Source organism: Hyperolius riggenbachi, chromosome 11, assembly GCF_040937935.1.
Source record: "Hyperolius riggenbachi isolate aHypRig1 chromosome 11, aHypRig1.pri, whole genome shotgun sequence".
Lineage (NCBI taxonomy): Eukaryota > Metazoa > Chordata > Amphibia > Anura > Hyperoliidae > Hyperolius > Hyperolius riggenbachi.
This window is the reverse complement of record NC_090656.1, coordinates 122,584,838-122,597,552: the sequence shown is the minus strand read 5'-3', so window position 1 is coordinate 122,597,552 and position 12,715 is coordinate 122,584,838. Positions and strand designations below refer to the sequence as shown.

At 40.0% G+C, this 12,715-nt stretch overlaps 1 protein-coding gene across 1 annotated transcript in view; it reads left to right on the top strand.

The window, feature by feature from the left end:
* Positions 1-12,715, top strand: part of LOC137537872 (mucin-2-like) — a 199,267-nt gene that overhangs the window by 73,136 nt on the left and 113,416 nt on the right. Inside the window, exons 9-17 of the mRNA XM_068259819.1 lie at positions 2,281-2,497; positions 3,363-3,488; positions 3,585-3,695; positions 3,870-3,873; positions 7,797-7,935; positions 10,816-10,926; positions 11,186-11,255; positions 11,341-11,478; positions 11,563-11,727. Coding sequence (XP_068115920.1) covers positions 2,281-2,497; positions 3,363-3,488; positions 3,585-3,695; positions 3,870-3,873; positions 7,797-7,935; positions 10,816-10,926; positions 11,186-11,255; positions 11,341-11,478; positions 11,563-11,727 — 1,081 coding nt within the window. The remainder of the gene's footprint in view (positions 1-2,280; positions 2,498-3,362; positions 3,489-3,584; positions 3,696-3,869; positions 3,874-7,796; positions 7,936-10,815; positions 10,927-11,185; positions 11,256-11,340; positions 11,479-11,562; positions 11,728-12,715) is intronic.

Here is a 12,715-nt window from a genome sequence, read left to right as displayed (position 1 = left end):
TACATTGGTTATTCTTGGTTAAGTTTATCAAGCCTGAGTACCCCCTGGAACCATCAGAAGTACCCCCTGGGGTACGCGTACCGCATGTTGAGAACCTAAGCTTTAGGTAACAGGCAGCCAATGGAGGGATTGGCAGTGAGGGGATGCATCAGATGAGGGGGAGGAGCAATGGATGAGGCAGGCAGCAGAATTAAATAGGGACTGGGGAGATGCTGCAGAGTAGGTTGTTTCAGTAATCAAGATAGGATATAACTAGAGCATGTACAAGCTTGTTAGTAGCCTCCTATGAAAGGAAGGGACAAATTCTGGAAATGTTTTATCTATTTATTTCACAGTTTTAAATGCAAAAATGTGTAAAATAAATGTATTTTCTTATGCCCTATGGATTGCAATGCATTTTAGCGAAAAAGTGTTCTCTCAAATTTGGAAAATGGTTTTCTTGTGCTCTTTATACTTGAATGCATTTATGTGAAAATGTGTTTTCTCATTTGGAAAAAAACAATTCTTATAACTCATAGACTTCAATGCATTTATGTGATAGTTATGCAAAATTACATGAAATCAAAATTGTAATTACAATAAGAATCGTAATTATGAAAATGAAAAAAAAAGGACATTTCTCATTACATTCAACACTACATATGCGTAGGTTCATTTTGACAGTGGGGGACGTCATGTTAATGCTGTTCATTGAGCAGTCACGTGACAAGTGATGCAGGGAGAGAAGAAGTGTATCCAACAGATGCAAGTTAAATTATACAAAAAAGAATACCATGTGATAAAAGTGAGGAACTGATAGAGGGGTTTCATGTTAATGCTGCTGAACAAACAGTTACTAGTGTTCTGCAGTCATGTGACAAGCAGTACAGGGACGGAAGAGGTTAACCTGACAAGCAAGTTAAATTACACCGAAAGCATTCCTTCTGAGGCAGATAAAAGCAAACAGCTGTTACTTTTTGGATGACACTAGTACTAACTCCATGCACACAGTGTACTGACCCAGATTTTGAAACCAGGGACCCTAGTGCTGCAACGTAAGAGTAATATCCACTATGCCACCTTTCTTTTACATTACTGATTATTAATGATATATGCAGTGGTACAGAGGCGCCAGGAGAGTAAAATCAATTCTTAAAACGTTTAAAATTAAGTAGGTCATGGTGGATTAACCCCTTCAATGCAGGCACAAATAGTTGCTGATTTAGACAACAAAATGGTTTATATACATACTCCAAAAGCTGCAATGCGTTTTGTGGGTATATCCCACTTCCTCAGGCTCCCTTGTATTGCCTGAGGAAGTGGGATATACCTACGAAACGCGTTGCACCTTTTGGAGTATGTAAATAAAACATTTTTGTTGTCTTCAGCAACTATTTGTGCCTGCATTGAAGGGGTAAGTCCACCACGACCTACTTCATTTTAAACGTTTTAAGAATTGATTTTACTCTCCTGGTGCCTTTTACCACTGCATTACTATTAATTCCACCCCTAGTGGAGGGGATTTGGAACCTCCTTTCTCCAATCCTACAGAGAGCGACTTCTTAATCCCGAGTGGGGGCAGGTTTAATCTCCCCATCTGCCTACTTAGCGGTTGCCTGAACGGTAATCCTTGTTTGTGAGTATATAAAAATTATACTTACAGTGGGATGCAAAAGTATTTGGCCCGCTTAAAGTTTTCCACATTTTGTCATATTACTGTCACAAACATGAATCAATTTTATTGGAATTCCACATGAAAGACTAACACAAAGTGGTGTACACATAAGAAGTGGAACGAAAATCATACATGATTCCAAACATTTTTTACAAACAAATAACTGCAAAGTGGTGTGTGCATAATTAGGATTTCAAGTCTCTAGATGTGCAAAGCTGGTAGAGACATACCCTAAAAGACTGGCAGTTGTAATTGCAGCAAATGTGGTTCTACAAAGTATTGACTCAGGGGGCCGAATAATTACGCACATCCCACTTTGCAGTTATTTATTTGTAAAAAATGTTTGGAATTATGTATGAGTTTCGTTCCACTTCTCACGTGTACACCACTTTGTATTGGTCTTTCATGTGGAATTCCAATAAAATTGATGCATGTTTGTGGCAGTAATGTGACAAAATGTGGAAAACTTCAAGGGGGCCGAATACTTTTGCAACCCACTGTATTTGTTCATATCCACACTCCAGTACATACTACACTTTATTTGGCTCTCCCCTTATAGCTTTATTAATGATATATGTTCTACATCACCTGCTATTAGTGTTACTGCATTCCTCTGTGCTTTTCAGGAAAACATCTGTGAGTCAGTCCTTTTGGATTCTGCCTTCTCAAGCTGCCATCCCGTGGTTGCTGTAAAACCATTTATTGCAGCTTGCGTTGAAGACTTGTGTCAATGTGCTGGTCAATTTTCCTCTGACTGCATGTGTAAAACATTTGCTGAATACTCAAGGCAGTGCATTCATGCTGGAGGCCACCCACAGAACTGGAGGAAGCAATATCTGTGTCGTAAGTATCTTCATTTATTTTTTCACACTTTTTAAAACAAATCCGTAGTGACATTAAAAAATAAAAGTCAGTACTTACCTAAGAAGAGGTAAGGCTCTGGATCCATTAGAGCCTTCCCTGTCTACAAGGCCGGATTTTAGGCAAGGCCACATAGGCCATGGCCTAGGGCACCACAGGATCAAAGGCAGGTGGGCAGCAAGCTATACTGGGGTGGGGGCAGGAAGCATCACCTGGCTACCTATATTGGAGGGAGAGGGGTCATCAGGTTATCGGGCTTCTTATACTAAAGGGAAGGGGGGAAGGTTCATCAGTCTACCTATACTGGGTGGAGGGGGGGGGGGGAGAGTCAAACTGGCTGCCTATACTAGAGGGATGGGTCAAAGGGCTACCTATACTAGAGGGGGGCTGCTGACAGTGGCCTTCGATGGTGAACAGTACAAATCCGGCCCTGCCTGTCTCTTCTTGGTCCCCTCGTTTCAGCACTGTCCCCCATTTTAATTTGCCACCTCCACGAGCCCTAAGAAGGCATCGGGAGCTTGAGTGTTGCTGAAGATGGGCAGCTCTATACAATATGGAGCTGCCACTTTTAGAGACCACTCCGAAACACAAGCACTCCTGAAGCCTTCCTAGGATCCTTAAAGTAGTTTTGGACCAGTTGGTCAAGAAAGAACGATGGGGGTGACAGAGCTGGAACGCAGGGACCGAGAGGGGACAGGAAAGGCTCTATAGGATCCAGAGCCTTCCTTCTCAATATTTTTTTTTAAATCTCACTTCAGTCAATTTAATGGTGGTGGAAACTAGATGAAGCAACATCATTTACATGTAATCAAAAACGATAGGTACAATATTTAATTACTTTTAGCAGTGAAAAGTTGCCCAGTCAACATGAACTACCAGGAATGTGGATCCCCTTGTCAAGACACTTGCACCAACCATGGGCAGAGTGTCCTCTGCGACAACCACTGCACGGATGGCTGTTTCTGTCCTCCAGGTATGTACTTACTTACATATTTACCGGTAAAGTGCAAACAACAATAAATTCTCCAGTATGATCAGGCAATTCAAATAACTTTAATTTTCTTTACAGGAACTGTATCTGATGACATTGACAACCGTGGCTGTATTCCTCTGTCAAATTGCTCCTGTACCTTCAATGGCATTTCATATGCTTCTGGTGCATCTTATGCTACACCTTGCAGTACTTGGTAAGCGCATAAAACTTTTACCTTTTAAATTGGCCTCGGAATCCTGATATATCTTTTGTGTGCAGGCCAGGGGGGCCTGGGGTGGGGACATTAGGATCTGTTTAGGATCTGTGGCAGGCCTCCTCTCTACCCCCAGAGTGTAGACTAGAAGCAGCAGGCATGCATAGGTAAGTAATTCACCTCTCCGCTCCACAGATGATCTATTCTGTCCAGGTGTCTCTGTCTCCATGACTACAGCGCTCTCTAGACTACCTATGCTGGGGTTGTACCTACACTGGGGAAGGGGGAGGGGGGAGTAGCTGAGTATTTCTAGCTAAATATACTGGGGACCCTGTGGATATCTATAGTGAGGGGGGATACTTCTAGTTAGCTAGAAAGTGGACCCAGTGGCTACCTATTCTGAAGCGGCTACTTATGGCTACTTATATGTGGGTCAACTCTTGCTACCTATACTATGGGGGAAGCACTATTTTTGGCTACCTACACTGGTGACGGAGCCTTTTTTTTTTTACCTATAATGGGGTCAAACGGGGGGGTCGGTCCTCTGGCTATTATAATGAAGGGTGTCCTCTGTCTATTGCTATTGAAGCATTAATGATGGGGGGATCTAGCTCCCTAAAATTGATGTGGAGGGGGTGGGGCACTACTTTTTGGGGGAAGGGCAATGGGCCCCATGATTTCTAGCTACACTGTAAAAGCCAATTAAAAAGCATTTGAAAAAAAAGGACTTTAACCACTAGCCACATCAGCAGCAGTATATCTATGCCCTACTGTTTGCCTCTAACCGCTCCAGGGGCATAGATATTTGTCTTCTTATTCTTATGGGTGGCATGCGGCACCCCTAAACCCCCTTCCGAAACAGTATACTACTACACCTATCAGTGAATGGGAACGCATTTCCCATTCACCAATCCATGTACCGGCATCAATGATTTCCGGCATCAATGAAATGCCTGTGGTCATTGCAATACAGAAATTAACACATCCACACGTTTCTTCCTGTTAAAGTACTTATAGGATGCACAGGAAGTTAACGTGGGGAGACATATTGTGTCCAAAAATGGTCCCTAAAGGGAGCATCAATATTGGTCTGCCAAGGAAACCAAGGGGAGCCCCAGTGGCCCTTTGAAAGACGGTGGAGGTAAGTGCTGGTAGTGACATGCGCGGTTGTTGTTCATCAGGGAACTTTAGTCTAGCAAGCCTCGACTGATTGCCGTACGTACACCCACCCAACAATATGAATTGCACCCAACTTCCCCCCTGGCACCCAGGGCACCAACAGCACCCTGCCCTGACATATCTGGCACCCCCTACATGCTTCACTGTCACCCCCAACACTCTGCCTCTGAATTAATGGGGAGCTCGGGAAAAAGCATCTTTAACCACTGCACCCCCAAGTACTCTAACGGACCAGAGCAATTTTCACCTGTCAGTGCTCTTCCCTTTCATTTACCAATAACTTTATTACTACTTATCAAAAATGCTTTTTTTTTGCCACCAATTAGGCTTTCTTTGGATAGTACATTTTGCTAAGAATTATTTTGTTCTAAATGTATTTTAATTGGAATTATTTGCAAAAAAAATGAAAACAAAAGCATTATTTCTCAGTTTTCAGCCATTATAGTTTTGAAATAAAACATGCTGCCATAATTAAAACCAACATATTTTATTTGCCCATTTGTCCTGGTTATTACACCATTTAAATTTTATCCCAGTCACAATGTATGGCAACAATTTATTATTTGGAAATATAGATGTAATGCTTTTGGTTTTGTTTTTTTGTGTCCAGTCTATAATAACAAGCCCTTATGTAGTAAAATAACAGTAATATACCCTCATAAAATACTTATAAAAAAAAGAAAAAAGAAAAACTCAATGCAACTATTTATGTATTTTATTTTATTTTTTTTACTTTTTTTTAAAGTGTGTGTGTGTGTGTGTGTGTGTGTGTGTGTGGGGGGGGGGGGGGGGTGGAAGTGAAAGGGATTCCATTTTTTTATTTTTAATTATAAATGTATGGTGTGTATGTGCAATTTTACTATCCTGGTTTACTAAGAAGTGTTCACTTTTTTTTACATTTTACAATCCTCTTACTACTTTTTTATTATGAATGGACATGGCCCCTGATTGGGGTCATGTCCATTCATTCCAGGCATTGCGATTGGTTAGGGGAAAACTTGTTTTCCTTTACTAATCACGGATCTCCATGTCCCAATGGGTACGAGCAGCTCTTGCGCGCGTGCATGCACGGTAGTGGCAGGGCGAGTGACGCATTAAAACTTCCAGGAGCAATTAAAAGGCTACAGGATGTTTTAATGTGGCGACTTGCCGCTAAGAGGTTATTGCCACCTTTCATTTTAAGGGATCTCATTGGTTAGTGTAAAAAACAATGAAAAACTCTGGTGGCAAATTCCCAGGGTTCCCCATTAGTTCAGTGTAAAGAGTCATGGGTGAGCATATGTGTCGGCGCTTATGCCTCATTGAATCGGAGTGTAGCCTAGCCTTTTAAAAGGGATTTGGTCCTGAGAGCTATACCAGAGAATGAATAACATATTTAACTAACTGTTTTAAGGGCATGTATAAAGCACTGTTGCCTGGAAGCCATGATGACCAATTCCAGATATACTGCATCCACCAGGTACATAGAATCTAAAGTTGCAGACACATGCAATCGGATCTGGATTTGACTCCTCTGAGAAAGAGTGTGGAAAGTATAGCTGTGCTCAAGATGAGACAGAAACAACATTTGGAATAGAAAAAAAAATGTACATCTGTTGTCTTTGTTAACCAGTTCGGCCTATCTGGACGAACTTACTCGTCCAGATAGTCTCTGCTGCTGCCACCACGTGGTGCGCGCGATCGGGCGGGCTCCTGCACACGATCCTGCCGCCCGCAGCTAGCCCCCGATCAGTGAATGGGAATATGATTCCCATTCACCGATCTAACTTCCCTGCAGAAAAAACGACGCTTTCTATTGAGAGAGCGCAGTATTTCTGCCCCCAGGAAACTTCTCCGTCTTCTTTTAGTTCCTGGATGCGAAATCGTTCGCATCCAGGACTTTTTTTGACAAATAGTAAACTGCACCCACATACATTTTTCATTAAACAATTATCTTATTTTACATTTAAAATTAGCAGTTTCCCTCCCACACCAAAAATTACCCACATACATTTTTTATTAAGACAAAAAAATACAATAAAAAAAACCCAAAACAACATAAATAGTTACCCAAGGGTCTGAACTTTTTAAATATGCATGTCAAGAGAGTATGTTATTATAATATTTTAAATTATAAGCTTATAAGTAGTGATGGACGCAAATTGAAAAAATGCACCTTTACTTCTAAATAAAATATTGGCGCCATAAATTATGATAGGGACATCATGTAAACAGTGTAATAACCGGGACAGATGGGCAAATAAAATACATGCTTTTTCATTACGGTAGCGTATATTAATTTCAAACTACAATGGTCAAAAACTGAGAAATAATTAATTTTTTTCATTTCTTTCTTAATCTTCCTGTTAAAATGGATTCAGAAAAAAATAATCCTTAGCAAAATGTACTACCCAAAAAAAGCCTAATTAGTGGCGGAAAAAACAAGATGTAGATCAATTAATTGTGATTAGTAGCAATAAAGTTATTGGCGAATGAATGGGAGGTGAACGTTGCTCGGATGCATGAGGTTTTCGACACTGCAGTGCTGAACCGGTTAAGTGTCTAATTGTTTGTTTGTTTGAATAATGGCTCAACTGTTACCTGTTACCAGATCCGAACCTTCATAATTCTGACACCAGTAAGGTATCTGGAAATTCCAAACTGTCCTTTATTTCTATATTATGTTTTAGAGCACATAGCTGCAGATCTCTGTCTTATATTAGCTGTGATTTCTCACAAGTAACCGACTTTGTTGTACATATCACTTACTGTAAAGCAGAAGTATATCGGCATGCAATTCAAGTCAGCTGGTGTTGTCAATTTTGATTGCATAATGTTTACTTTAGACTTTTGATTGTGAACAAATTATTTAGACATTTGATTGTGAATAGATTATTCATTGTGTAATTGACTGGCTGGCTTATTTTTTTTCACAGCACATGCACAGGAGGAAAGTGGGATTGTAAGAACACACCTTGTCCAGCAACTTGTTCTGTTGAAGGAGGATCTCACATTACTACTTACGATCAAACTCATTACAGATTTCATGGCAATTGCTACTATGTTCTGTCCAAGGTAAGTCTTTGATTAGGTTTGCATATCATTTTATTTTTTTATCAACTTTTTTTTTAATCTGTTTTTGGAAAGAGTAAGACACAATCGCCAATATGCATTTACTTTTTCAGCTGAGTTTTCTCCTAGGTGAAATTTTCAAACTTATCAATAAAATGCATTTTAAACCACCAACAATCATACAAATACTCAAAATAATCTTTTTAGTACTTTTTCACCTACTTTTTGGTACTTTTTCCATTGCAAAATCCTAAAAACTTGTTATAAATTGAAGATGAAAAATGATCTCCTAGGAGAAAACTCAGGGGAAAAAGTGAATTGCATATGGCCCAATGAGTTGAATATCAGTTCTATAAATGCATAATACAAACTATCACAGTAGGAAACAACTTATTTTTATTATTTGTTTCCAATATAAGTGTAAATTATATGAGTACCTCATAAAAAATGTGTAGCTTAAATGGTGATGGTGCTTCTGATGTAGACCTCATTTCCACCAAGACTGGAAAAAGTGTGGAGTCCTCTGTTTTTGTGTTGTATTGAGGATGTTTCACTAGTTCTAAATAACCACTTGAGGACCGCAGTGTTAAACCCCCTAAAGACCAGGGCATTTTTCCTGAAATTGGCCACTGCAGCTTTAAGGCCAAGCTACAGGGCCGCACAACTCAGCGCACAAGTGATTTCTCCCCCCCCCCCCTTTTCTCCCCACCAACAGAGCTCTCTGTTGGTGGGGTCTGATCCCCTCCACAGTGTTTATTTTTTTAACAAATATTTACATTCTTTTCTTATTGATATATTTTGCTTTTTTCCTTTTTTTTTCTAAAACCCCTCCCTTGTCATAGGCTTCTTGTTCCCCAGGGGGACAGCCGTGTCACATGGCTGTCCCCAGTACAGCGCAGCTGCAGATTGCAGTGCTGTACTTAGTCAGTCTCCTGAGCGGCGATCGGAGACTGAAGGCGGGGCGGAGCTCCGCCCACCAAGCAGAAAATGCACACGCAGCCTGTGCGTGATCTCCTGCAGTAGCTGGCACCAGGACTTGACACCAATTGGCGTTAGGCGGTCCTGGGGCTGCCACCGCGGTCACGCCCTTTGGCATGACACAGTCGTTAGGTAGTTAAATGGTACAATACAATACTGATTCCCATTTACTGTGTATGACATTATTCAAGTTAATCAAATAAATCAGCAGAATTAATATTCAATATTTATACATTTAACTTTTTTTCTCCCTACAGTTCTCCTTGATGGAGACCAACACAGTGGTAAAGATACAGTAGATCTTTCCACTGAAGTGTCAGATTTTGGCTCCAGAGGCTCTAGGGAATTTTGAGCGCTGTCATACGTGCCCATGTTAAAAGATGCAATTAACAGCAACAGTAGGAAATGTGGGTGCCAGAGATACTTGAAAAAATAGTGGGCACCAAATAAGTACTATTACAAATAGCTTCCATATACCCACTGTAAAAAATAGAAGGAACACTTAGGTGATATAAAAAAATAAAAACAAGGATACAATGCTGGATTGAAGTAACAAGGATGCCTGAAAAAAAAATACTATACAAATTGCCACTAGCCGGCTGGGAGCAGTAGTGCACTGGAGGTTGGCTACAATGTAGCTGAACTCTGGGCTTTTTAATGGCCCATCTGGCTTGGACGGTTAAATTGTTGGTTTAGTGATAGGGGTAGATAGGGGGAGGTTAGTGTTAGTAGTCATATATAGTGGAGAGTTAGTGTGAAAATTAGGGTACAAAGGGTAAGTAGTATATGGGTATTTTTTACTACTGGGGATTGTAGGATATTGATATGATTACCGATATTCTACTGACAAGGATAGTAGAATATTGGTACAATTACCGATATTCTACTACCGGTACTACCATGCCCATTTTTCTGAGCGCCTTTTTTGCATGTATGCCTTTCCACTGGGGTACATGTCATCTTGACCCACCAGGCAGTTTGGTGCAGGCGAGCTCTCCTTGCTGCCACTCAACTCCTTGTCAGCATTAAATACTATTCCCCCTCTGAGTTATAGCAGCTCAGAGGGAGATGTAATTCAGATTCTGGCGATCTGCTGCTATAACGGCGCCCATATGAAATGCTTCATTTCCACTGCCCTATATATAAAAAGTCTTTTACAGCTTCCTGTGTAACAACTGAATGGACCTCTCTTCAATTCTTCTTCTAAAAACAACATCTGAATAGAAATCTCACCAATTGTTAACTGTGACAAGAGAAATACAATGTGATACAAATACTATAAACATTATAATGGATATAAACTCCCTTTTAGTATTTACTGTTATAGTTTGCCATGGCAACACTGCGTTACCGATACTGTAAATTCTCAAGTTAAGTCACTGCTCTTTTGCATCCTCATCTGTGTTACTCAGTGTGGGCCTGATGCCCTTATTTTTACTGTGTGTTGACAGTTCATGTAAGGATTACAGGAGAAACTCATTATAGTAAACCTTTGGATATAGTAAACTCAGTCCTCAGGTCCCAGCAACTACGTCTGTATAAATATACAATGTATGACCAATTCTGACATAGTAAACTTCTGATATACAGTAGTGAACTACTTTTCCTGATCCATTGAAGTTTACTGTAAAGGGATAGTAGTGGGTGTCATGCAAAGTGTGTAAGCCACATTACACAAATAGCGTAACTCATGTAATGCACAGCGCTGCGTAAGATGTTGGCGCTTTATAAATACCATAAATAAATAATGCACACAACGCATACATTGCAGGTGTAACATGCATTACTGGCTGCTATTGTATATTGGCATTATCTGTATTTTTTAGACTAATGAACAATTGTACACTTATGTATCACATATGAATTAGTAGGTAACAGTAGTGGACATTGTTTCCTTTGATATAGGCATGTGATGGTGATTCCTTCACCGTGCTGGCGGAGCTGCGCAAATGTGGCAAGACGGAAAGTGAAACTTGCCTAAAGAGCACTACTGTCATCCTAAATGGTGGAAAAACTGTAAGTGACAATTCGTGCAAAAGTAAATATAAACCCATGTTAAAATATTCCAAATTGTGCATCACAAACATATATAAGCTGGGGCTGCAAAGAAACATTTAACTGTTCTTTTTTTTGTACAGTATTTTTATGATCTTCTTCATGTTATCGTATTATTGATGTTTATTTTTAGAAATCAGTAAGAAAGCATTACTATAGCATGCATAAAGATACATATCAAATCTGTTATTGCCCACCTGCCATCTATGTTTTTAAACAGATCATTGTGGTTAAGACGGATTTCAGCGTACATGTGAACAGCATGCACGTTCAATTGCCTTATTCTGTAGGTAAGATATAACAATGATGTTTTATTCTTGGACAAGTACCATGTGAGTCGGTGATGCTCATTAACTGCAATGTTTTCTATCATAGCCAATGTCACCATCTTCAGGCCATCTTCTTTCTACACCATTATCCAGACTAGTTTGGGAGTACAGATAGTCACACAGCTGACTCCAGTCATGCAGGTTTTCATTGTCATAGATCCTTCATATAAAAGCTTGACATGCGGTAAGTCAGGCGGTAAGTCAGGCACGATTTTTTTGGGAAACTGATGCTATTGGTAGATCACTTTTAACTTGGCAATCATTTTAGGTCTTTGTGGGAACTTCAATGGAGTGCAGTCGGATGACTTCACAACCAACAGTGGAGTTACTGAAGGCACTGCAGCCTCTTTTGCCAACACTTGGAAGACCCAGGGAGACTGTTATAATGTTCAGAACATTTATGAAGACCCGTGCTCTCTAAGTGTAGAAAATGGTAAGGTCTGTTTGAACTGTGAGTATTCCTTTGCCTTATTTATAATTTTCTCTAGAATAGTTTTTCAGTTTTCATCTCTGAATGACTTCGAGACTTTAACCGTCTCAGCCTTTGTCTCCATTACCTCCTTTTCAGTAGGCTCACATTATTTTGTGTTTTGATAGATAAGATGTTAGACACAATACAAGCATGAAACCTAAGTGAAATCTATTAGAACAAGGCTCTTTGAAGCAATATTTGATCATTTTGTGTGTGTGCGTGGGTGGGGGGATAGGGGAGTAGTAAAACTCCATAGCTTTGGATAGCAGGGAGCTTGTACCTGTGGTTGAAAGAGGGATAGATCTCTAGGTAGATGCCATACCATATCTACTATATATGCCCAGCCTTTGCCCACACAGGACTATTTCAACAACATATTGTACTTAGAGAGAAGTCGTCTAACACTGACACTACAGTTCCTAACAAGAGGCGAACGCTCTTTAACCACTTGAGGACCTAGGGCTTTCTACCCCTTAAGGACCGGCCACTTTTTTTCCATTCAGACCACTGCAGCTTTCACGGTTTATTGCTCGCTCATACAACCTACCACCTAAATGAATTTTGGCTCCTTTTCTTGTCACTAATAAAGCTTTCTTTTGGTGCTATTTGATTGCTCCTGCGATTTTTACTTTTTATTATATTCATCAAAAAAGACATGAATTTTGGCAAAAAAATGATTTTTTTAACTTTCTGTGCTGACATTTTTCAAATAAAGTAAAATTTCTGTATACATGCAGCGCGAAAAATGTGGACAAACATGTTTTTGATTAAAAAAAACCCATTCAGTGTATATTTATTGGTTTGGGTAAAAGTTATAGCGTTTACAAACTATGGTGCAAAAAGTGAATTTTCTCATTTTCAAGCATCTATGACTTTTCTGACCCCCTGTCATGTTTCATGAGGGGCTAGAATTCCAGGATAGTATAAATACCCCCCAAATTACCCCATT